At 39.2% G+C, this 26678-nt stretch overlaps 1 protein-coding gene across 3 annotated transcripts in view; it reads right to left on the bottom strand.

Moving 5' to 3' along the window:
• Positions 1-26678, bottom strand: part of GSAP (gamma-secretase activating protein) — a 43825-nt gene that overhangs the window by 9039 nt on the left and 8108 nt on the right. For 2 of the 3 annotated variants that reach the window (XM_050323522.1, XM_050323523.1), the window contains 18 exons: positions 26501-26570; positions 25785-25831; positions 24392-24496; positions 23404-23463; positions 22671-22714; positions 21102-21187; positions 17225-17302; positions 14953-15030; positions 14391-14483; positions 12895-13112; positions 12535-12604; positions 11816-11898; positions 11145-11198; positions 7333-7458; positions 6966-7021; positions 6515-6546; positions 4905-4966; positions 3306-3401 (listed from right to left, as the gene is read on the bottom strand). In XM_050323522.1, the coding sequence (XP_050179479.1) occupies positions 3306-3401; positions 4905-4966; positions 6515-6546; positions 6966-7021; positions 7333-7458; positions 11145-11198; positions 11816-11898; positions 12535-12604; positions 12895-13112; positions 14391-14483; positions 14953-15030; positions 17225-17302; positions 21102-21187; positions 22671-22714; positions 23404-23463; positions 24392-24496; positions 25785-25831; positions 26501-26570 (1458 nt within the window). Of the gene's footprint in view, positions 1-3305; positions 3402-4904; positions 4967-6514; positions 6547-6965; positions 7022-7332; positions 7459-11144; positions 11199-11815; positions 11899-12534; positions 12605-12894; positions 13113-14390; positions 14484-14952; positions 15031-17224; positions 17303-21101; positions 21188-22670; positions 22715-23403; positions 23464-24391; positions 24497-25784; positions 26571-26678 lie in introns of all 3 variants that reach the window. The other variant, XM_050323524.1, reaches the window with a different exon arrangement.

Below are 26678 nucleotides of genomic sequence, written 5' to 3'. Positions count from 1 at the left end.
TGACTTTCACCCCTGGCCAGCACACAGGGTACAGCTAAGGCCTCTGCATCATGAGCTGCAGCTGGATCTGAAGATAAGTGTTGAAGTGAAGGGAGGGTTCTTTCAAGCTTCAAAATCACCACTTATTATTTGTGCAACAAAAATGGTTTTCAGGAGAGGGATACTCCAGAATGAATATTTTTTTTCTTAGTATCATAGCACACTTTATGGTTTTCACAGGGTATAGAAAGCTAACAACTTCTTAAGTCATAGTCAACCTTGCTATCACAACATACTTGAATCTTAAATACATGCATGCTTGTGATGTGACACCTTTACCAACAGCATGACTTGCTTTGGAGATGAACATCTAGCATGGACATTGCAGAAAACACACACAGAAAGAGAAGTCACGTATCAAACTTCTTTGCACAATATAACACACAGGATAATGTTCATGAGAGAAAGGAAACATTATTTGTTTGATAGAGGGAGCACAGGCAGTTTTTGTCCAAGGTTAGCAGAGGTCTCTGGGGGAGCCAAGTTAAGAGCTACACCCATACCAGACAAGGCCATTTTTCATTGAGTAACAAGGACACGCAATATGAAGTTTTTTGGGGGAAGTACCAGAAGTCATCTGCCTTGGAGTGCTCTAAACGAATGAGAGAACATGTGACCAACAGTGAGACAGTGCATGCTGGAGGGTCTAGCCTGACAGTGCTGTCCTTGCTGCCTTGAAACATCTGTATTTCCAGGCAGTACTGCCTGTGGAACAAGGAGGGTGAAATTCCACTGAAGTAATTAGGAACCACAGGTGCTCATCTCCTGTGGCTGTTTCCATAGCAAAGACACAGGAGTAGCCAAAGAAAAGAATCAGGAGCAAAGGAGAAAAGGGAGTGAGACAAGGTCTTGCTGTCTTCCAGATTCCTCCTGCACAGGGGATATGACAATTCCTGCCGAGGAAACTCAAATCCAAATGGTGTCTGTCTTCTATTCGTCTGCAGCTGAGCCCACATCAGAAGGAAATGGCCACAGACATCAGAGGGAAAGGTGCAGCTACTGCAGTGATTGCAGACCAAGTGTATTCAGGTCTGCCTCTTTCCTGTGCCACAGGCTGCCTGTTCACCCTGCCTCCCCTGCTGCTTGCTGTCAGGACAGCAAATGTCACACTGCTTCTGTAAGTTATTTCTCCCCTTTCCTGCCTCACTGAAATGCAAAGAGTGAAAGAACAGATATGCAGTAAAGCCAAGATAAAGTAATTGCAGGAGAGAGAGAGAGACTATGGACACACAAAAACCAACTGCAGGCGAGTGGCATGTGGGATGGGAACCAGGCACACTCTGGTAAACAAGGAATTCCCACCAAGACATGCCAGTCACACTTCCCCACGTTACTTCTCTGTATACAGAACACCCAGCTCTCTGACAGCAACCAGCCCTTGTCTGTTGTTTTATGAAAAACTGTCAGTGCTCCCAGGTCTTGGCTACTCTGACTTCAGCTGTAACTGATTTATACAGTGACTACACACCACAGAGCCCTACTCTGAGCCACTGCCGGGCTCCTGAACATAATAAAAAAGTATTTTATGATGGCAAACAGACAGGCAAATAATTTCAAGTCTCTTCTGTTTCACTAGTTTCAATAGCTCAGCTAAATGCTGCTGATGCTACAAATAACTGTTGGAAGACTCAAACAAAGTCATTCCCTTGAAGAACTCAAACACTTAAGATACAGAAAGGTTTAAGATTTAATAGTTTCCAATTAAGATGAGGGAAAACCCCAGTTTAACAATGACATAATTTTAAAGTTTTCCAAGTAGTACCTAACATGCACCAGCCAGAGGGCAGAAGCAACTTTTAGAGACACATTATTACAGAATCACAGAATATTTTAAGTTGAAAGGGACCCACAGGGATCATCAAGTCCAGGCCTTAAGTGAGTGGACCATACAGAGATCAAACCCATGGCCTTGGTGTTATTATCACCATGCTGTAACCAACTGAGCTAATCTCAGGGTTATCTTTGTTTATAGTAGCTTTTCTAAGAATAAGCCTGTCAACTGAGTGGAGAGAATTCTTACTGTTAGTGACAATAAAAAAAATTAATCCTGAGAGTTCACTAATGGGCTGAGGTTTATCTTGCAAGGTTTAGTCTACAATAATTTAGTCTTGCAGATCAAGGTTGTATGGGTGTTTTCATTTTTTTTATCCTAAGTTTTTATTAAAAGCAAACAAACTATTACTAGAAACCGAATGAAAGAAGAATAAACATTCCACTTGTGCTTTTTCACTACCATTTTCAGGTACAAAGCTTTGGTTCATGTTGTACTGTTCCTGTTTTAATCAGCCACTGGTTTTTCCTTCTTTCCCACCCAGATACAGAAAAGCCTGCCAATCACCAGTGAAATAACTTGTCAAACTATGAAGTGAGGCCTGAAAAGTCAGTAATGGCAGTGAAGATGCAGCGGTTCAGAGACCCTCGTAAGACTGACAGCAGAGCTGACTTGCACAGGCCTTCTGAAGAGATGCAGGCATCAGCAGCCTCAAGAAAGTTTCCCAAGGTTCCCATTCCCAGAAAATAGCACAGTGGGGAGTTTCTATTGAACACTGTGGCAGGGCTTGCACGAAGAACAGGATTTAGTAGTTGCCACAGGAGCTTTTGTGAACTGTGTTCTGTGCTTAGAGGACGTGATGTCGAGACAAACAAAACCAGGTACAATAATTTCTGTGCACAGCAGTCACAGGTTTCAGAGTTGTGGTTTTTTTTTAAGTTTCTTTTAAGAGGAGGAAAGACAGAAAAATTGTCACTGTACTTTACACAGATCCCTTAATGCAAAACTCTGTCTCCTGTCACACAAAAAGCCCAGTGAAGGCAGTATGTAGCAGTGGTGATGCTTTACCCATATTGTAGTGTCATATTGCAGTGAAATCCTTTTTTAATCAATTTTTATTTCCCCTGGTGGCACCTCTATTATTCAGGACTTGCAGTTAGGAAACTAAATGGATCTAATGATCATTCTTTGAACTTTTAGGATGAGTTCCCATTTTCATTTCTGAGAGTAGAGCATATTTGTACAAGCTGTAAAGAGAACAGTTTTTTCTGTATTCTGAGTAACCAGTATAACTCTTTTAAAAATACTTAAATATATATAATGCATTTCCTTTATCAATATACACAATATTAAGCTGAAAAATATGTTTAAATATCTTAAAAACAACCTTCTCCCATCTAATATATACATGTATATACAAATCCTACATACCCAAGGATCTACCATCCAACAAATGCATGCTTACTCAAAACAGTGATTATGAAATCCAACTAACCAGGTTTGCAACGTAATCCAAAACTATTTGGTCAATCTTTTTTTTTCCTACATACTGTAGATGTCTCATAAGGTGATCCTTTAGCTGAGCAACCATCTAGAAAAAAAAAAAAAAGGCAACAATTCAGTGTCCTTGAGCATCTTCAAAGAGATACAAAAGCAGCAGCAGGTGCAGGGCCACATCAATAGGCATTGACTCAACAAAATGTTTCTGCATTACAAAACTCCAGTTCAGAGTGAGATCCCAAGCTACTGTTCCATCTTGCTAAACTCAACAGCAAATGAGAATATTCTAGACGGTTACTTGGTGCAAATTTGGCAAAATGAGTGCTAGGTTGAACTCTCAGTGACACTGAAGAGAAAAAGCTTACAGTTCTTACATCTCTCTGTGTCAAGCCAAGTGAACAGGGTGAAAGAAGGATTTAAATATGAGCATTGGCTCCTGAGAATCTAAGTATTACATAAAATCTCTCAGGGAAAATGAGCTCAAGTACAGTTTGTGGTAGTAGCCAAGAACCGGAGAACCAGAGTGATTAATGGCAATTTCAGGTTAAACATTAATTGTAAAGTCTTTAAAATTGGGTGTTTGTTATCATACAGTTCATGCCACTCCCTACCCTCTCCTTTCTGAAATATTTGCTGACCTCACATGGCTTCAGATTGCAACTCAAGTCCATGCTGGCTCTTGCTGAGAATTACTAAGAAGCATTATTTGTTTCAAAGCTCAGAGTAAAGCTGGAGCACATAAAAATCTCTGTCTCAAGGAATTTACATGTAGATTCATCTCAAATGTATCAAGACAGCAATACAGGTATGAGGAAGGCATAGACAAAGGACAGCAGTGACCTGCTTTTTGGATCTGTCTGAATAAACAGCAGGGCAGGAACGCAGAGAAGCTTCAGAGAATGAGAGGCAAGACTTGGAAACAAGGTGACAAGACTGAAAAGAAGGAAAAATTGCCTCAGATGAACAGGCAGGACAGTGTTGATACGCTCTTCACAGATGCAGTGCTGAGACCTTCCAGTGCATGCTGAAGAGTTTCATTTGGGTTTAATAGTAAGAGAAAAAGAAATAAGTAAAAATGTGTATTTAGGCAGAGGTAGGATAGGTAGGGGTTTGAGACAGGATATATTGCCCATAAGCACACAAATGGTAGATCCTTTACAGAGAGCACTGCAGAAAACAGTGCAGAAGATGAAGCAGTCCCAGCAGTGAAGTAGAAAGAAAAGGAGACAGTATAAAAAGCTGTTAAATTGAGGAGCAAGAAGATCTCCAATCTTCAATGTTTTAAAGATGTAAAATAGTCCAAAAAGAACTGACAGATTAAGATGAACTCCAGGAAGACAGAATAGCAGTTTCCAGCTGAAATTGTATTGGGAAAAAGCATTTTGACAAATCAACTTTCCATTGCTATTTTTCCCCTATGCCTTATGATGACCTTTAAGATGATATCATAACTTATGAACTCTAAAACTTAGGAACTATGTTTGCCCCATAGCTACTCTGGGTGAGATTGAACTCAGCACTGGAACTTAGAAGCTCACTCTTAATATATTAGTGGAGGTTGTGCGTCCCCTAGTGCACACTGATGAGCACATACCAGTCCCATCAGTAATTGCTGCTGATAATCCTCCTCTTCAAAGAGAGGGACCAGCCTCGCCTCTGGAATAAACAGAGCAACAATCATTCAAGGACACGACACTACAGAAATACCACGAGACTTCAACCAGCTTCAAAAGTACTTAGGAACACACACAAACAAACAGAAGTTGTGGTTTGATCTACTCAGCTACAGAACTAAGATAGTGGAGAATCATGGACTGCATAAGAGAACTGAGAAATGGAAAAATCACCCTTTATCTGCTCTCTTCTTCCTCTTTCCTTTGATATTTAAGAGTTGTCACAGTGTGGTGACTCAAGAGAGCAAAGAGGCACAGAGAACCTTCTGGTAACACCAGTGCAAGTGCATGTGCTATTTAGATCTCGTCATTTACAAACAAACAAGCTCAAACAGCTGCATGGGTTTTCCAAGGAAATGGCTAGACAGGAAGGAAATACTCCAGGGAATCACATCCCACTTTCCTGGTTCTCTCTCATGGTGTGGCTCCTGTTACTCAGATTTGCAGACCATTATGAAAAGAACACAATTTTCTAAATAAATGGAAGGAGGTTATAGCATCTACTACAATTAATAACCTGTATTTCCTAATCAGTGCTTCCTGTCTACGAACAGCAAAGGAAGAAAAACAATCTCCTATTTCATCATGTAGCATGAAACCAAGTCAACATTTTACAGCATCAAGCACTAATTTTTTACAAATTTTCAGCTATTTTTGCTCACCTTGAAATATAATTACTTCACCACTTAGCAGTACAAAGACCTGTGCTGCTTGATTTTAAGGGACTTGAGGACAAATCTACAGGGAAGACACACTATACTGATGCTTGTTACTAGCTGGCAGCTATTTAGAAATTCTTTATTAACAGTTAAACATCTGACTGCTTCATCAATAAGCACCTCTGAAAGCACGAAGCTGAGACTCACTGAGTTGATACAAGGCCCCTTAAAGTCAGAGCCCACTGCAATAACTCGCAGTGGCACAGATGACTGGTGTTAGGGGCTAGAAATGAGTGCACTGAAAATTCATGGTAATAAAAGGTGAGAGCAGCACTTAGATCAGCATCGTTTCCCAGCACACAGTGGCAGGGCACACAGGAGGCACTGATGTGTGAAGAGCAGAAACACAGTTCACTACTAAATTCAGTTTTACTTATTTGTGACAGAGGAACTGAGCATGACAAAATCTCAGGTGCTGCTGGCCTAGGGAAATTAATTACATCTGCCTTCTCTACACCATGATTTTTCACCAGCTCTAATCTCCTGCACAAGTTCTGACTGTTGCAAAGTCAGTTGTAAGCAAACAAAACCTCAGCAGTAACATGGTGTCACTGAAGGAGAAAATCCTTAGGCAGGCAAAGTTTTACTGCTTATCTTGTTAGATCCAATATGAAGTTGGAACTTTATTTTCAAGCATTTCCTAGTCAGTACACGAAAGTTTTCTTCCAACTTAATAACTGCTTATCTTAACTCCTCAAACTCTTCTGTGCTGAAAACACATACAGCAATTTATTCTTAGCAAACAACAGCTAGATGGAAATACTAAAACAAACCTTACAGCTAAGGCCTACATCAAGACAAGTTTTACTTACCAGAGTCCCAAGTGTCTAGATGAGAAAGCACCCTGGGGTTTGAAACAAAAATCAGTGTCTTTCATATGCATTACTCTACAGGATTTCATAAGGTCATAAGAACACTTAAATGAATCTTTGATCTTTCAAAGACAGATAAAGAAAAATGAGAACAGTACATGTGAGTACATTTAGTAAAAATATTAAATAGCATTAAAAAAATTATATCTGTCTAGGTTGTATAAGAATAACTCTTCATATCTATTATAAATTCCCTAGCTCTAGAAGCCTGTGTGTATTTCAGATCATCTCATAGTGATTACAAGGACTCCAATAATTGATTTTCACCTGGATAATCTTCCTTAAAGGTATCTATTCAGATACCTAACCAACTAATGAAATTACTCACTAAATCCTCCAACATTCTTGCACAAAGTAAGAAAGGGTAAATACAACAGAAACCAGTACTTACTTTTTGGCATTTTCAAAAATATTCCTCAAATATGCTGTGGTTCTTCTCTCTTCCCTCTGGTTTGTAAACAAACAAAAGTCCACAAATGAACAAAGCAGAAGACCAACTAAAATGCTCCCTGACAGAATGCAGATGAGAAATTGAGCTATTTTTCCCTTTGAATGGAAATAATGCACAGTGGAACTTGAACCCACCTTCCAACTATCCACGCTCACAGGCACTCACACACATCTAACCCACATGACAATATAGTGCAAGCTCTGCTTTTGTTTAATTTCTTGCTTTATTTTTAGAGAGTCAAATTTTTAGAGAGTCAGTTTTTAGAGACAGCTCTGGAGGCTGGTTCAGTGCATACATACACACTCACCTCTTCTGAAAGGCTACGCCATTCCCTCCTGAGCACATTATTGTGGTAGTGCAAGTGGGGCTCTGCATACTTCACAGTCTCCAAGTTTGAGTTGAGTTTCTCCCAGAAGCCTTTGGGGTTTTGGAACTGCAAAGTATTGCAGGGAAATCGTGAACACAGGCTGCACTCGTAAAGAATCATCACCCTCTCACTAAGTGACTGCAAAGACATGTGATTAATGTAGCTTCAGACCAATCTAAGTGAAAAAAGTTAAACCAAAGCAGCTAAACTTTCTCTTGATTCATGGCAGGGGTAGCACTTACTTAAACTTGAGGTCAAGACTTGGTGCCTTTAGTGTAGATACTTTGCCACCTCAGTATCCTTTTAAGTCACTGGGAAGGAATGAGTACTTCTGTATCATAATTCATCTGACCCATTTCACAAGTTTGGGATGGGAAGAACTGCACCACAGACTACACTGGTCATATTGTCTAGAGTTCCTCTGACTGTAAAAGGAGCCTTAGGCAACTAACATAGATATAAATGTTTACATTTGGTCAAATAAATCCCATTCTGGGTTTGTGGTAGTTCCAAATAGAGGAATACCACCGTGGCCCTGACAGCTGCAGGCTGCCACTATTTTCAAGCTGCATTAATATTTAGATTGCTAACATCCATTTACCATCCTCAAAATTAGTGCCTCATCCCAGAAAAGAAATAAAATCCAAACATTCCCATATCAATTCTAAAGCATTTGACTCTAATGCTAAAATTAATTTAAACTCAGCTGTGAACAGACAGGATGAAAAAAAACCAAACAAAACCACACTGGTTTCCTGAGCTAGTTCTTGGACTGGGTATAAAGATTTAAAGCTGTTGTTTATAAAGGGGGGGGAGATGTGATCATCACTGAGGAAGAGATGAGATTAAGGCAAATTTTTTTGGCAGTTTAAAAAAAACAAGAGATGGTACTATCTGTTCTTGCCCCTCTTCCAAGTACCTCTCAATACAGACACTACAGTAGCAACATTTAAATAAAGACAAGATTGAGTTCACAGGATTTCTCCATCTTGCATTAACATGTTGGATGTTCCTCTCTCCCCTCTACTTTTCTGCAGTGACAATAACTTTAAAAGAAAACCTCAGAAGGAAGAAACCACTTCCTACTATAAACTACAATTTGTCAAGGAAAATAAATTCCAAAGACTCAATCTGGCCAGCCACTTTCCTCTTGCTGCCAGTGCCTATTGTTACTTTATTACTGTAGCTGCAGTAGAGAAAAATAAATCTCGGGTTTTGCTTCATGTTAAGTTATATTTAGCAGCTGCAAACTAGGAGTGTATACGGTACCATATGTTCCCTCTGCTGGAGCTGACTTATGAGATCTACACTCTTACAATCTTATGAGATTCTAGTACTGCAGGATGTTGCCTAAATGTTACCAATATGAAACCTGAGAACTATCAAATACAGCAAAAGGGTATCATCTAGTGACCGATCCATGCAACTGCGACAGCACCACCGCTGCAAAACTCTCTTCAGGCCATACTGAACTTGCTTTGGTATGTGGTGGTGAGAAGCAAGACAGCAATTTTCTTTCATGTACTAAATCTGTAACAGGAAGTGGTAGACTTCAGTGGTGTCTGCTTTTAATTCTGAAAGCCTGCATTGCATTAGATCTAATTAAAAAGTCAAAAGTTTAAAATAAAGGATTTTTTTAATTATAGTTGTTTCTTGAGGAACATCAGAGCAAGGACTAGAAAGAGAAGGCTTCCTCTTCTTAGGCTTTTATTTTGCAGGCATTTCTAGAGTCAAGAATACATACCTAAGCATGTGTCTCCCCAGCAGTGACAGAATTCAGAGAGCTGTGTAACAAACTGTGCAGCTGCTCAGGCAACTACTCCTTAAAACACCACTCTGCACCCCAGTGGCTCAGGGCAGCCTGCAGGAGAGGCTGTCTCTTCCTTGCTTTGACAACTTCTTGCACTTTACATTCTCTGTTCTCCTGGACCTCCTCCTATTTTATTTTATTTTCTTTCCTTCTTCCTCCCACCCTTTCCTTCTCCCTTTCTGATCAAGCCTGTTTGCACCCCTTCAAGTTTGGTTTGTGTTTATAAAGGTGGGGGGGAGGCGGAAATCAGATTTATTAATTGCAATCCTTATGTAAAGCCTTTTGACAGTTGGACTGACCGTTCCCCGTTTCTCCCAGACTCTCTCAATATATCTTGCTGAACAGGAATTTAGTGATAAAAACACAACTGATATCCAAATTTTTTTGTGAACATGGACATAGTCTTCCCAAAGGCTCTCAACAACTCATAGGCTCGAAAACGCCAGAAAAACTTCTCAAAATAACAATTCACCATTCTGTCTGTGAAATGCCATAAAATGTCTGCAGAAGAAATACTACCTGTAGGACCAGATCTATCACCAGGGTCTGACTCCTGATACCAACAACATGCACCAACTGAAACACCAACTGACCACTTGAACTTGAGCCATGGTGGGTTTGTGACACTGAAGTGGTACAAAGCAGTCAGAGCACTAAACCTTAACCTGTGTATTACCATCTTTGTCCTCATGCAAGAGTCAGAGTAAATGCAGTCAAAAGTAGCAGGAAATATTTGTCATTAGTTCAACTCTGACCTTTTCAATCTGTTTAGGTTTCAGACAGAAATAGGAAATGAGTTCCACAATCAGGAAGTATAGCTGCTAAAGGCATGTGTCCCCAGGGGCTTGAGGTTCAATCTCAGACAAATTAAAGGCCTGCTAACTTTGACCTCAGTGAATTACACGGATTATCTGGCAACAAATTTTCTCAAGATCTGATTTTCCCAGGTGTCCCAGCTCTCAGGGCAACCTCCCCAATCAAAGCATGCGAAGCCTGATTTCCTGACAGGAACCAGGAACCTCACGAATTTGTGCAGCACAGCTGTAATGCACTGCTGCAGAGTGAGCAAGCAGTGGACTATTTCACTGACTTTTAAAAAATTTTGTGAAGGGTGAAGCTTTATGACTAATTATAAGCACTGGGAAAGAAACAGACTCTCACCTCTTTAAAGACTGAACAAATATTGTCATGTATCCAGAGTTTAATCCCATGTGTTGCTGGTACTACTGTGTCTAAACTTTTAACTCCTCCCATTAGCTCTCCACAACAAACTGCTTATTAAAATTTCAGATTTTGTACAGGAATACTTAGGAAAATTTCATGTACCTCTATAAACTGGAGCTGAGGGAGTGGAATGGGAAGACGGGAAGAATCATTCATGTTGTTTTCAACGGAAAGTACAATTTCCTACCCAAACAGTGTGTGCTCTCCCCATCCAGCTCATTGCCTTTTCCAGGCTGTGCAGGAATTTGTCTAGATTTAGTAGCCAAAGCCCTGACATCAGTGCAATCACAGGATGCTCCAGACAAAACAAAGTGAGAGGGTCACAAACCATTCATACCAATGGCAGCACAACGAAAAATCCCTCAAAGTGGGCACAGAAATCCTGTGTGTCTGTTATGTCAATGGCAACTCTGCCTTCAGCTACCAAAGTCACAAAATGAAGTGGTATCAATCAGATCTAACAAGATTAATTCTTGGAGAATCCTCCCTGTTGAATAGAAGTGTCTTCAGAAAGGGAATTAAAAATACATCTTTGAGCTAGCAAGCATCAGACTGAATAACTGATATTTTAGTAAATGCATAGGGCAATTTTCTGTTCATACCTTATTTTGGATAGGGCTGCAGGGACACTGCTTCATTAGTATTTAGCACACCCCTCTCCCACAAAAATAGCAGCTCCTAATCTGCAAATAAAAAATGGTTTTGTACTGGAACTTACCTCTAACACAGGTAGGGAAATAATGTCTGTTGCACATATTACTCCAGGGACAACCTAGAAATATGGACAAATTATTTACAGTCTTATAATTTGGCATAGAACATGGGCCTGTTTGGGATCTGGTGAATCTCTACTATCCATTTCCTCTGTGAAAGTAACTAGCTAGCCAAAACCATAACCTCATTTTAAAAAAGACAACATATTAGAACAGTGTCTGGTCAAAGAAATTAAAATATGCTATTTGCTCTAACTGTAAAGTCTTGTCTGAAGTTATTTTATATACTTCTGCAAGCTTACTCATAAATCTTAACTCTACTGATACTGTTTGTCTTGGAAATATCTGCATGATTTTGCTGTTAAATGTATTCTGTATCCATTATAAACCTCATATGATACAGAATAAATTAATACTTCATTATGAAAACTGAGATATTTAATCATCCATTTGATTATAGCAGCTGTTCTTGTTTTATAAATGCTTTGGTTGCAAAAAACCTTACTTATGGAAAACACCACAAAGGGTAAGACTTGGCAAACTGTAACAGGCATAAAGCACAGATATTGATTTAGAGCATATCTATGAAAAGGTAAGACACACAAGTTAAAAGCCATATTAAAGGAGAAAAAACAGACCCTCTAGCTATCAGTTAAAGCACCAGCTGTTATCTTACCCCAATCCAGTCAAGCAATGATGTGTAGGGCAAAAGTTTATCCAGGTTTTGAGTTTCTGGACACATTCTGCAGTACAGGGAGGCTGAATGCAATGTAAAAACACTTATAAGGGCAAGATTGTATGAACTATCAGTTAACAAGAGTAGGCTTCATAGTTCATTATCTGACACTTTTTTTGGGACAAATCCTGCTGCTGCACTGAAACAGCTTCCTCCATGGTGGAACTGGTCCCATTCTGTGCACAAAAGGAGGAAGAGAAGTCCAGATGGCTGCAGGGCTGGGTCAGCTGCTTGGCTACAGCTCAGCACTGCAGGGGTCCTTTGTACAAAGACTATGCACTGGATAGACTGAGGAGTCAGCTACTACAAGAGAATATCATGATATGCCAAATCTTTATGAAAAAATGGTTTGAGTTAGGCTAGAGGAGATTTGTTCCTCAGCTCTGGTCTCTGGAGACCTAAAACAATGATAAATCCATTTGTCCCATTAGAGGGAAGAAGAATGTATTTGAAAAGTTTTACTGCCACTCTGATTTTGAAATATCTGTATATCTTCTAAACTACTGACATTGTCTCTGAACACCATAAAATGCAGGTCGGTTAACATAAATCATAATCAAAAATTTTGGAAATAAGAGAGTTTGTAACATCGTGACTTCTCCTTCAGTGACAACTAGAGCATGCAGGAAAACTCAGAATGCAGGAAAAAAAATACCTACCAATGATAAATTCTTGAATGGCGTCAAAAGAATGACATGTCGACATGTTCTCAGAAATCCACCGAATAATCTGTCAGAATGAGAAGAGGGAGTTTGTCCCTTTGAGAATATGTTGTAAGAGGCTATAAAACTTTGGGTTTGGTAATAACACTTGTCACGAAATAGTGATGTAGATACAAGTGGTTTTCAGGACAGCCTAGACCAGTAAAGGGGTTTAGGGCAGCCCAGCTGATGAGCCTCCTGGTACGGCCAAAAGGTCCACGTGAATCAGGACCTTTCTTTGATATCATTCATGCCCTGACCCTGCTTCACGTAACCATCAGTCACTGAAAACAAAATTAGAGGAGGCTCTTTTCCCACCTGCATTTCCAAATCTTCTGTGTGCTGGAAGTAGAGCAGGGCACAATGCAGAGCTGCCAATCTCTCACTGTCTCGTTTGCTCCTCTGTAGGAGCTGCAGCAAGGTACTGTCACTGATGCTCACAGCATACAGACTCCCTGCTTTGCAATCCAAAACTGTTGACACGAGTGGGGATCGGATGGAACAGTTTTGTAACGTGTCAATTCTTGCATCCTCACCTGAAGAACATTGGTTTGAGAACAAAAAGGAGTAAGAACATAAAATTCAGCTGTTACCAGTATTTCTCTTAAGACTCCTAGCAGTAAGAAACAGTCTGCCTCTTGCACTAGCTGCCCTGGTATTTTTATGCTGAAGAAGAGGAGAAATAGTGCTGTCTGGATACAGGAAGTGGATAAGGAGTGCAGTCCATACTCAGTTCTCTCCCTCCCTACTGCTCACACAGAGAAGGTGCACAGATTCAAGGCTCACAGTGCTGTCTTGAGGCAAAGCAGAGTACATGTGATGGAACAGAGAAGGGCACAAGGCCAGCAGTACAAGTTCAGCACTGGAATTAGCACCTATTGGTACAGTTGGTACAGTTCAGAACTGCTCACAGGCAGAATCATGATACAAACTTGTACTCTCGGATCTCTTGCCATCAATCACAGTGGCCAGAACAGGAAGGTTCTGCCTTGTGATTACTCACCGAAGCATCAGACCAAAACCACTTTATTTATGTTAGTACTAAGGTTCACCACCATGGTATTGTACAGGTACCATATTTCAGACCCTTTCCATCAGGGGGATCAGGCCCACCACACAACAGTGATGCTTCCCACTCGTTTTTAGCAGAACAGGATTTCATTATCCATATAAAACAGGTATTAGTTTCCTGTGATGCCGCCCCTGCACCAGTTTCCACAGTCTCCTTCACCCAATCAGAACAACAGATTTCTGTTTTCAAACAAAGGCACCCCACTTCCAAAAATAAACCACTTCCCATAAGGACATGTTTATTGGAAATGGAATAATGTGCCTCTCAGATGAGACTCTAAATTTAATTGCATCAGCCTGATCAGGTGAAGGAAACACAGATTTCCTCTCTCCACACCCTCCAAACACACACATTTAGAGAACTCAATTGGAGGAAGGAAATGTAAAATCAAATTTACATCTCCATGTGAAATTTGAGAACAGTGAAGGACCAAGAACCATGTGCAAAGATGGGGGAAGGGAAACTATGAAACCAAGGCAGAGAACTTCAAATTCAGTGAAAGGTCTTCTACCATTTCATAATAAGCTAGAAATCTGTAATACATGAAGTATGAAATGTCACTTCATCTTTTCTTTCTAAAATGGAAAGTGGCAAAAATGCCATTCTTATTTTTTCAGTACCCCTCCTTCTTCAGAACACTGTGCAATAAAGGAAACATTGAGAAATACAATTTTCATGTAGACATTTGAACAAATTTCCACAACCACAATAAAATTTATTTCAAGCAGCAGTCTTACTATACCTGTCAGAAATAAACTATGGCACAGCAGGTCAGGATGTCGGATATTCAGGAGGTGCAGGAACTGGCCAGGCAAATAAGCAGCCACATAATAGTCTATTTAAAGAAACAACAGTGGTCAGTTTAGCACTTGATCCCTTATTTGCTTTAAGAGGCTGTTTCACATGATTCTCATCTTGGCCCAGTTCTCTGTGGTAGAATTGATTATATCTAGGAAGTATAAAAGGAGTTAATTAAAAGCTGCTGTTGTATTAACACAGGAAACACTAGTGGTACATTTGGGTTTCCAGGGGTGGATTCAAGAGACTTGAGACACTCAAGCACTCAGCAGCTGATGTCCAGAGCAGATTCCGAGGCAATTTCAGAGGAAGCTGCTAACCAATAGTGAGGTGTCACGATACCAAATGCCAAATATAAAAGTTAAGCAGAAAAAAAGCAGTAAAATAACATAAGTACTTAAAGTCAAGAAAAAAAATCCATTCCTTCTAGAGAAGGGTTAGTGATTTGTCTTCCTACCAGGGACAGAGAATGGCAATCACACAGGGAAGTAACCCAAGTAACCTACCAAGATTCATAAAAGCCACTTCCTTCAATTGATGAGATTCTGTTCTTTCTAGAGAAACCGTAAAAGTTTTGTTGTAACCTGGGGAAAAATAATAATACTTTCAAAAACTCCAAACAATAAACACCATTTGTTACAACCCAGCTTTATAGCTGGAAACTTCATCAGTGCCAATACACCCAAACAAGGATATTTGAGACTGTCTTATGAGGTTGTCCACCCGAGATTTACTTCATCCTAAACAGAGTTGCTGCACACTTAGTAAACTTGTACCTACACAATGCAGTTCTTTACTGTGTGAAAACTAGCCATGCACTGCACAGCCTATGTTTGGGTTTAAAGAAACATTCCATCCCAGGGCAAGCTTGGGTAAAAATACCTTTCCTCAAAAAAAAAAAAAAAAACCCCAACACAAATCCTCTATATAAGTTGTGCTTCACATTTTGGTGATCTTTCAACTCCTCTAAAGAATTCCCAGTTTGTTTATCTGCATGCCCCATTGCTCTAATTTAGTTCAGCTCAGTTTAAACATAGGCCAGTGTCAGACCTGCTGTGTTTGCATGGGCTTTGCATCAGCACAGCTGTTGTTTTATTCCAGACTTGTACCACACTTCTTCTGGCACCCAGCAAGAATGACACAAAGCCCTCAAACTTCCTCTGTCTCTGAGAAAAACTGAAGATTAAATAATGGTGTCATGATCAGGATGTTACTTAATGGTGCAGGAAAATTCAATATAAAATCCACAGTTTACAGGACCACCAAGGAAAAAAAGCTGCCCATGAGCTGCATTTCAGTCACTCATCCAGGAAATTACTTCCTGACCCTAGCAGAGAAATGTGCTCAATATATGCTGCTAAAAGAGAAAAAAAGAGCCCTCCAAGACCAACAGCACCATCAGAGATGAAGGGGTATCAAACAAATAATTTTTCACACAAAATACTGACCGAAGTTTGCTTGCAACGAGTCAGTATACTCATTATCACCACTTTGTTACCTGCCTCAAGTGCATGCAAGCTAATATCGGCACTGCAGGATAGAACTGCAACAGCACAACTCCCCTGTTCATGCTGCAGTGACGGCTTTAACAGGGATGGGAAATTTCCAGATGAGTTCACAGATGCTGCAGAACAAACTGAACTCCCTATGTATCTCCAAAATATGGCTTATGGACCCAATATACCACTGCTTCTGTGGATCACTGCAGGACCAGTCTTAAAAGCCTCTTGTATGACCGACCAATCTTACATGAACCCACAAACAGCTCTGCACCAAACAGCTCCATCCATGGAGGTCATTTCAGACTTAGCTACTCAATGTAACCATATTTATCCTCAGTTTCTTCCTAGTACAGATCAGGATGTACAAGGGCTGTGGTTGGCTCCAAGCAATGCAACCAGCCGGCTACACACCAAGCACATCTGGGAAAATCAGCCCTTCACAGCTGTGCCATGTACAGTGTGCCACACCCAAAAAGGACTTTTCCAATTTGTTAATACCTTCAAGAACACAGAAATGTAGTTCATTCCATCCCAAAATGTTCCAGCAGCAAAGCAACGTGTCAGTGCTGTTCTGACATAAAGTATCCTGACACAAGAAAGCAAACACCTAAGGTAGGACAGAGCTATCTTGTCCTCTTGAACACAGTTATTCCGTACTAGGCAGCTTCTCAACTGAGAAATAATTCGCCTCTCTCATCCATGTATCAAATGAGAAAATCTTGCTAACAACAAGTTTTATTCTGCTCAGAATCAAGCCGTGGTTTTTATTATTTTAAAACAAAGAAAGGTCTTAACTTTAGGAGCTAGAGCACCACTTACACAGCAACTATTCTTAGAATCAGTGGGTGTTGCACCTCTTGCTGTGAAAATGACATGTTAAACTGGAACTCTAAACAGATATTCAAGCTAAGAGCTGTTGGCTCTATTTCCCATACAAATGCCTTATGGCAGAAGTACAACACACCTGCAAGCTCCCACAGATTTCATTGATGTCTGTGCTCAGCACGCCGGAAAGTCTGGCTAGAAATAAGGGACCAAATTATTAAGCATTTACAAGGCCACTGGTTTGAAGCTACTCATTCAGCATCAGGCAGGAAGTCTACAGCAGGAAAGTCAACTTTGCAGCTAAAGGCAGCTGCTGTCTTTAAACACCAGCCACAGTAGTTTATTGTCTGCAGACTCTGGTAGTTATTTGTTTTGAAAGGCATTCTGTGACTCTTTCAGCACAGTGACATTCTCCAAAACAAAGCATAGTAAGTTAACAGGTTAATCTTACCTTTATGTAAAAAATATATGGAGTACATGATTTCATCAGGAGTATCAGAGGCTAGACTACAACACACACACAAGCCTCCTAAAAAGACAAAATAAGAAAAGTGATTTGTCCACCTGAATATCTAGACTATCTTTATACTGCACAAAACTAAAGCATGACTGTTTCAAATTAGAAACTAAAAATAATCTCTCAAAAAAGATAAAGACTACAGAAATATCTATTATGTACTTCTAACCATCATTTAGCTAACAAAACACAAAATCAACAAAGAAAAGAGGAGTCAGTCTGGCACAATAGAAACCTGGGTCCTGACATTGCCAGTTCTTCCATTTAGGAGAAGTACATTTTAGCCCTTCCCAGTAGAAATCATGCTTGCAGCCAGAAAACTGATCAAACCTTTATCTCCACAGACTGCCTAAATCCAGATATTTTCTGTTCAGGGGCTGTCAAATACTCTCAGAACAACGTAGTAAAACACAGTTTGTTTGCTTTTCAAGTCATTTCATACTGGCAGCAGCATGACAGACTGCTAGAGCTTTCTTACACCAGAAATGATTGTCACTTCTCCCCTTTCCAGCCCAAAGAAATGTTAATTCCTTCTCTAGGAGAAAAGTCAGTCCTTGGTACAAGCTTATTTCAGGCAAGGTACTGTGTACAGGAGCGCTCTCTGCTCCCACCTTAATTCTACATCAGACTGATCCTGTTTTGACCCTCCTGGATGGCAGCCCTGCCTCCACCTCTTACAAAAACTTCATCCGCTTACTCTGATGCTTTGGCACTCATGTTAGAAACAACTTCCAAACCACATTATCCCAGTACAGTTGGGAAAGCTTGGCCACAACTATGACCACTCATCTTTTTCATTTACTGAAAATTTATCACTTAAAAAAAAAAAAAAAGTAATACTAATACAGATACTGTTCTGTAAAAAAAAAAAAAAAAAAAAGGCTATGTATACAAGGTATACAGAAAATGGCACAGTACAGAAAAAGCACAAGTACAAAAAAAAAAAAACCAGCTACCAAGATATTTTATTTGATTTAAGGCCTCGTTTTTCACACCCCAAAGCTGTACCATAGCTGTGACACGGATATGGCTGAGACAGTTCACACTTCCGCCTTCTGGGGAAGGTAAATACTTTCTTCAGATATAATTTTTCTTTCTGCTTATTCTTAGCTGACTGAATATTGTCTGATACAGTTTTGCTTGGATATTTGAGTCATTCAGACAACAGACAGGGCATTTTGCCAGAGCACTTGGCTTCTTCCACAGCACGCATAATTTCTAAAGTAGCAGCATCAGGACTCATGAGGAAGGCTGGAAAAGCTCCAGCAACCCACAATGCTGTTTTATTATCAACAGCTCCCTTCCAGCACTGCAAATTTCTTTCTTGTATGCTGGAGGCTACTGTGTACACTGTTCTGTAAACATGCAAGTGAGTCTGTTCAGACTGAAGTGTCACTGGGTAATATATGCAAGCTGATCACAGAAACAGCAGCTATGGGGAACTATTAACAGCATGTGCATCTTTCACCTGGAGGATGCCGGTCCAAATGTCAACAAACTGAACCCCAAACAACAGAAAGTAACAAAGGGTGCTTCATTAATATAGATAGAAACATGGTCAGTCTCAGATCAGCAAGGATCCAAGCAGCATTACGTCTGATAGAGTCCAAGCAATTCCAGTAGAGCAGCCAGAGACTGAGAATATACAACAAACTCCTTTCCTATCCTTACCAAGGCCCTCTGGAAATTAGAGCAGGGTTGTGCTGCTGCAGGGAAAGTTTGTTATCCTATTGCATCTGTATGGTAAGTGTTTCATGTGAAGGCAGGACCAGGTCTTCTACACTACCAATTTCAAAATCATTTGCAAACAGTAAAGGCTGTAGCTGAATGCCTCAAGGTGAGAAGACTCACATGAAGATATACTTGGATGGACTCTTACCTTTCCAGAAATAAAAATAAAAAACTATCTCAACCACAGAATAAATAAAAAAGAAAGGAAGCATTTAAAAATTAAGTTCTACTCCTACCTGGGAAACAACAATTACAACTCTGCCACTTGAAAAACACACGTCATACCACTGAGACTGTAAGAGTCACCGAGGAAACTTTAACTTCAAATTCCTCATTTCCGTTCGAACAAAAGCTCAAGACATGAGGTTTTTCCAACATCTCAACATGGCATCCAAGTGCCACAGTTCAAATACAGCATTGCATCAGGGCATTTTGTCTAGTTGTACTGGCTTAGGAGTGACTTGCCTCACTTCAGCCATCCAAACATCTCTCATTTAGACCCCTATACAGCAAATAAAGAAATATGGATTGAAACAATCATCCTCTGGAGATGCCTATTTCTTTCTAGAAACACAGTCCAGATGCCTAACTTTCAGGCAGACAGATAGGTGACGGTAATTCACTGTTTATGTCCTCTTACTGCCTGCATTTTGTTTTAATGCTGACAAAATTTAATTGAAAAGTATTTCTAAAGCACTAAGAGAAAACATAGCAGTGCAGTGTTTTTAAAACAATCACTGAATTCTGGATGTACAAAGTTAATTCTGAGACTAGAACTGCTTGATCTCAGCTACTCAAGAAGTACATCAGGATTTTTATCTGGAGACATTTTGTCTGTGCTGAGTGTAAGGAACAGAGCTACTTTTCTGCTGCGGAAGTCTGAGAAAGGAAGAGTGATTTCATTCAGAGTTCAGATTGGCAGGAGCCAATAACAGTTTTATTAAATGGGAAATTGCATGGAATATTCCAGTTTGAAGTTATGCCAATTATTCTTTGTCATAAATGTCCAAATGGTACAAATAGGGATATTGCCATTAATATCTGAGGAATGCTGGCACTTCCACAGAAGGCATAGTCTGAGCCACAAAGAAGTTTTGCAAATCACCACAAACAGAGGCACAAAAGGGAACTTAGTGTGATTACTCACAGGATTCTTCAACAACTAGATATGGTTTTAGCACCAAAATAATTTGCTCCAAATTCTTAGTTACACAAAATGGGTCATGATAGGTAACCCTCAGTTTCAAACAACATTCAAGGAAAAGTCACATACAGTAATCTCATGTACTAAGTACAATTGTCAAATTATGTGTTTTACATGAAGTGCAATGAAAAGCAATTGTGAAAGGTTCTCCACAGAATTTAGATACTGTGCTGCCAGAAGGAAAAGAACATTTTATTTCAGGGTAACCAAACAGGAGTCTTGTTGGAGGATGTCTTAATTTCATCCAAAACTAAGGAGGTGCTTCAATCTGAACAAACCTCAGAGGAGTGTATCTTTAAAAGGAAACATATATATACAAATCAATATTATTTTCCATTTCTGTACAGGCTGTTAGTGTAGGAAATTGTCTTGCTAACAGAGAAAAAGTAGCCTCATCCACATTTGGCAGATAGAAACTTGGCTCTCTTACTTCTAATTCCTTCCCTCTAACCTTTCTAAGTATGCTGTCCACCTTGGTAAGAGAAAAATCCTTGTAAGGGAACTGTATTTCACTTGATTTGCTTTAATGGTCACTTAAGTGCAACTGGCAAATTGCTCAGCAATTGGCTGGTGTGCAGAGACCACAGCAGGCCTTGGGGAGTGAGATGCAAAGTCACTTCTGCAACACTTCCCTGCACTACTCTGCAAATGATACAAGGGTTAAACAGATACCATCTCTGCTTGTCTGCTGCCTCTCTTCACTGCTGCCTATCAAGTAGATTCTAATGGAATACAAATCTTACAAATATATATAATATGAGTGTATTTTGTGTGTTTTTCAATGTCTGATGAAGAAATTCAGTAATCAATTATGATTACACTGCATGATAATCACTAGTAGAGGTAACTTTGACTATACTTGTATTTATTCATTACCTGCTTTACTTGTAAAAACCTGAAGGTTCAAAGATCTAGATGCAACATCTTGGTCTTGACAGCAATCATATCCAAAATTCACAAGTCTATGAGCAAATAAAGATCACTAAATAAATCATTTAATACAAGGAGAATTGCCAGAACAAAAAGATCACAAGAGCAGTCACTAAGTAATGAAAACGTACTAATTAAATTATAATCAAATGTTCTCTAATGTAAGTTAAATTCAGCTTTAACCAGTCTGCTCAATGCTGTTAGAAATGAGGAACCCAAGTCTTCACACTGTTACCCAACAATTTTGATCACACCTGCCAACTACTCATCATACCTGATAACTCCAAGGCTTTGCAGACTAACTCCAAAGCCAACGTCTGTAAAGCTACATTTTAATCTGCAATTAGGAACACTAATTTCAGCGGAAATACTTGAAAAGGAAAGCACAAAGATCACACTCACATGGAACTTGTTATACCATGACATTTTCCGTCTCGTGCTGCCTGTGCATAAAGGGTTTTACTTATCTTTAAATCTGTAAGGCCTATTTTTGCCCTGCAGAACATGCAACAGAAGAGGTTGTTTTGTTTGGCTGAATTTTTTTCCAGAAAGGATTTTGATCCTGTAGGTATTTTCCCCCCAGGTCTTCCGCAATAATTTTGAAAAAAAAAAGTAAGATACAAGCAATGAAGCTCTTACAAGAGCTGGATTTTTTCAGCACTAACTGCAAGAGGATACACTGCCCTTTTAGGGCCACCTGCATGTGCAGCAGCACCACACTGAGCCTCGTGCACTGAGACATTGCAAGAGCCATGGTTTGGGCAGAGTGGAACTCAACTACATCCGGTTATTGATATGTGACCTAGTAGTTTTGGCCTTCCTTTTTATTCACAGAGATAAACAGGCCCTTTTGGAATGTAAATCCAACTGACTGAAGATAGATGAGGATGAGATGAATTATGACTGAGAGTCACACCACCCTGACTTGGTTTTTCCTCAGTTAAAAGGGAGCCTTAAGCAGACAAGCTCAGATGCAATCATGTGCATGGCAGACACAGACAGAATCAGACAAATCATCTTGCAAAGTGCAGGCTGCCTGGAAAGAGCACGCTGCAGGAGAACAGAGTACAGGCAGTGTCTCATAGGCTATAAAAAGGAGCTACTGGTCTGGTTAACCGCCCAATAAAACTTGCGACAGCAGTTAAAAATGGAGAGCTTCCCTTGGCACAAATGTTGACATCACCACTACAATAAGCCCAAGGTTAAACTAAATTAACTTAAATAGGTATGGCCTATTCAAAGGTTTAACCTACAGCTAGCTCTTCGGACAAATAATTTTTAAGAATGGCATTAAGAAGCAGTCAAGGATTAAATTACTTTTTACAGTGGACCCTGATGAAAATAAGAACCGGAGGTTTGGCCACAGTGTTCACGTTGTTCTTATGTTACAATACCATGTAGGCAACTGGAAACAAAGATATTATGGTTTGGACAAATTTCTCTTAGGTTTGTAAAACATTACCATATATATTAAAAGGAAAGTAAAACAAAACGTTAAAAAAACAAACAACTTACTTCAATTGTGTGTCATTTACAGAAATATCCAGGTGTGATTCCAGCTGTTAACCAAAAAATAAAACAAACCTGTTATTTAGTGTGGTTGGAATATTATGATTAGTATTTCAGATTAGTGTCACATTCACATTTCACCAGATTCAACATTTTAACAAAGTTTATTTATCCTCCTCTAATCCTTACAGTCACTCCAAAAAAACACCCATAAAATAGATTCTTTTTGAAAATGAGAAAATAAATTGAGAGATATTTAACCTCCTGCATTAGAGCAAATTTCAGCCACTGGGACAAAGGTCTAGTAACAATTACACGTTAGAATTTTTATGTTCTGTTCTCTGTATTTTGGCTGCAATTAATGTTCTTCTTTCACTTAAAACTGACAAAAAATTAACACATGGTTCCTTTGTCTAGTGCATTTGACATGTTTGCTTTTTCAGTAATTGAATATAAGATCAGTATAAGGTCATGAACGTCCCTTACTTCCTTCTAGGTTAATAACTGTAATTCCACTAAAGATACCTTACTATGGCACAATCTGATTCTGACTGAATATATTCTCGACAATAAAATAATGTAAACCCCTCCAAAAAAACAAATGGAAAAACAAACCCCGGTTTTCTTCTGAAAACATCTCAACAATAGAAGACACTGAAACAGATCTCTGTATTCGTGCCTGAAACACATAATTACATCCCACTAAAAGCCATTATATAATAAAACACTTATAACTTACTATTGCGTTAAAATGTTCATCAGGATAAAACTGGACACACCTTAAAGCACTCTTTGATTCCTGGAATTAAAAAGGATGTGTTTTTTGACTAAGGAAGCATATTGTATAGACTGAACAGTGATTGGATACTCCACACCGTTCTCCACACTCAACTTGCTCTGCTGACAGATATGCAGAACTTCGGGGACAAAATAAGAATTTAAAAACCACATATAACCCCTCACAATAGCACTATGACATGTTTCCTTCCTGTCCCAGATCATTATCTGCCAATCATCTATAATTGCGTGGGCTCTCACTTGAAGCACAGCAATACATGTCTCACACATTCTAGAAAGTTAAAAAAAAATGTTTTCCATAGTTACTTATATGGCAAAAAGAACTGTATCTTATTTTGGTCAGTTCAAAAAGGGCATCTCAGAAACAAAAGCAGGAATACATTTCTCCACCACAGTTCACTTCCTGTTACTTCCTAACACTCACTCCTTTTTGTGGCTAAGAAGAGTTTAGAAAAATCAATATTCATTTACACAGAACACATCAAATCCAAATAGTCCTTCAGACAAAACAAAAAACTCAAACCCAAAGAGTTTTAAAGTTTCTAGCCAAGAACCTGTCCTCACTTAGTAACTCACTAAGTCTGCATACAAAATATGCATACATATTTCTATATGTGAATTCTCTAGAACAGAAGCATTATATGCACAACAGCTTTGGGCAGACTTAGATACTTTTGAATAAAAGATCTTTCTAAAGCCAAAAACCTAAAAACCCCATCTTTTTTATAGAAAGCACTAAGACCACCAATCTTCTTGGAATTTACTAGGCACAACAGCAGCTAAGGTGAGCCTGACTTTTGTTTTTTGAGGCAGGAATAGGACAGACTACCCTCACAAAAACAAACTCCCACTTGTTACCCCACACACTCAAAACTTTGCTGCCTCTAGAGGGGCAGGAAAAAAACTCCAAGAATGACTTTCATTCTCACCTTTGGAACAATGTAGAAAAGCCTCTGTTCCATCATATCCCACTGTGCCCAAACGAGATCATCTGCAACTTTGGCTCTTGGAAGTTGACCTGACTTTTGAATCACCTAAAGGGAAAGAAAGAACATTAGAAGTTGTCAGATAAGGCTCTGTAACAATTATGCACAGTCTGTGCTTTAAAGAAAAAAGCAATGACAGCAGTGGTACAAATACTAAGGTGATTGGAGGGAACATGCTCCTTGTTAGTGGCACAAAGTCCACCTTTGTTGTGTGCAGGGTGCTCAGCTTAAAGAGATCGGAAGCACAGCTGTCAGGGTACACCTACTAAGAAATCTTTTCTTTCAGACTTCCTTGCTTGCAAGAAATTCACCACTTAAGCTGTTCAAAGTGAACAAAATAAAACAGACAGCACTCTTCAACATAGAGGAGGGAAATACCACAGTCAGTTCAGAATCAGCTGCATTAACTACTGAAGAACGATGTGTCAGCTCAGAAAGAGATTTCTGTCCAAGGTCTCAGCCACGTGACAGAGAGTACTGGAGGCAGGGAAAGGACTAGAGCCATGGAAAACTGTTGGGATTGTGTAAATGCACTTGATAGATGTATGGAGATTTCATGCCAACTAAAAGAAATCTGTCTGTTAGAAGAACATCAGACCAATCTGTTTCCTGATTGCACTTAGTCTTTACTCCACTACCGTGGTCTAGCATATAAAATCCATCTGCTTTATGGGTTATGATGATAAACTTAGAGAAAACCACAAAAGACAAAGTGACCGAAATCTGGTCCTTAACTTTTCCTTCCAAGCTTACATTTGTCTCCATAAATCAAAACATTGGTTTTCAGGACACAATTCTTTACTATATTACATGCATGTTTACTAATAATAAGTCTTTTAAGCAAAGCACCCACAATTTGTTGAAGACAAATTTATGTTAAAAACAGGAAAAAGAGATGAGGGGGAAAAGAGATTGGAACATTCACTGTACTTGCACTATATCTAAGTTTTACATCTTCTGTTTGCTTATTTTTTAAGCAACTCCTTTACTGGGATCATACAGATGCACAAAAGACAAAGTTAGGAAGGTGACACTGCAAATATTTAAAATGGTTTAAAAATTAATACACACCATGTTTACTCCCAACTTCTAACACTCAAAAGCATTCAGCAATAAACAAAACCCAATACAATAAGTAATTTTCCTCAGAGATTGCAGGCTATACAGGCTTGTCAATCAGCTTTATGGTTACCTGCATAAGTTGCCATATTACCAATACTCTCTCTTTGTGTTACTCAAGTATAAAGCCACAAAAACTGTTAGCTAGAATTACAGATTTTTATATTTTCAATTGAAGCAAAAAAAAACTTGAATCCCACAATTTTTCAAGTCTTACCACTTTATGTTCTTCTGCAACAACACGAATGTCAAACTGTTCGATATCTTTAAAACACAGGAAAAAATCATTACAAACATACATTCTTAAATGCTTTTATGCAGCTCATTAAACAATCTCACCTCTTGGACTTCTGTAAGAACACTGTAAGAACTCTGCCCACCTAAGTCCAGCTACTCAAGGCTGGTGTCTAGCTAAGAGAAGATGGGCCTCTCCAAAGAGATGGTAAAAGCAACCTCATTCTACAAAACTGAAAGGCAAGAGCAATAAACAGCCTTTTCCAAGTGTCCACCTTTATCCATTCCATGCCAACAGATTAGGCTGAACACGCAATATTAGCTGAATCCAATGAACTATTGTGCTATTCTTGTCCCACTTGTCACATGTTAAATCACAGTCTATCTTTCACAGTCAATTGATCTGCTCTGAATTTATATAAGCAGCTGTAAAATGACAATTTTAGCTGTTTAATAAATAAAGATAACTGATGAATGCATGAACTAAGCAACTAATTGCAGTCAAAGACGGCCATTCAGCTAAAACCAAAAAAATTTCCAGTAAATGATACAGTTCTTGGGAGACCTTTGGAATACCTAGAATAGCTCACACCCTTCTTTTTCCTGTTTTCTTCCCAATAAAAGGCTTCCAAAAATATAATCTATAATGATCACCTTGAAGTAAAAGAATGAAGACTTACTTTGAAAATATTAACTTACATTTATCTTCTGAAACTAGCAAAAGGCGACTTTCTGTAGAAGCATTTCTGTCTTCAACTGGATAAAGAAACTACACAAAGAGTTTCCCAGAAGTTAAGTAAATAACCAAAGTAGTTTAGAACACTTATCTGAAATGGGTGCATTTTAGCTGGACATTTATGTATGTTTAAATTCAGTC

This window comes from Myiozetetes cayanensis, unplaced genomic scaffold (assembly GCF_022539395.1).
Source record: "Myiozetetes cayanensis isolate MyiCay16 unplaced genomic scaffold, myiCay2020 scf3, whole genome shotgun sequence".
NCBI classification, from domain to species: Eukaryota; Metazoa; Chordata; class Aves; order Passeriformes; family Tyrannidae; genus Myiozetetes; species Myiozetetes cayanensis.
Note: the sequence above shows the minus strand (reverse complement) of the source record. Positions and strands in the feature narration are given on the sequence as shown.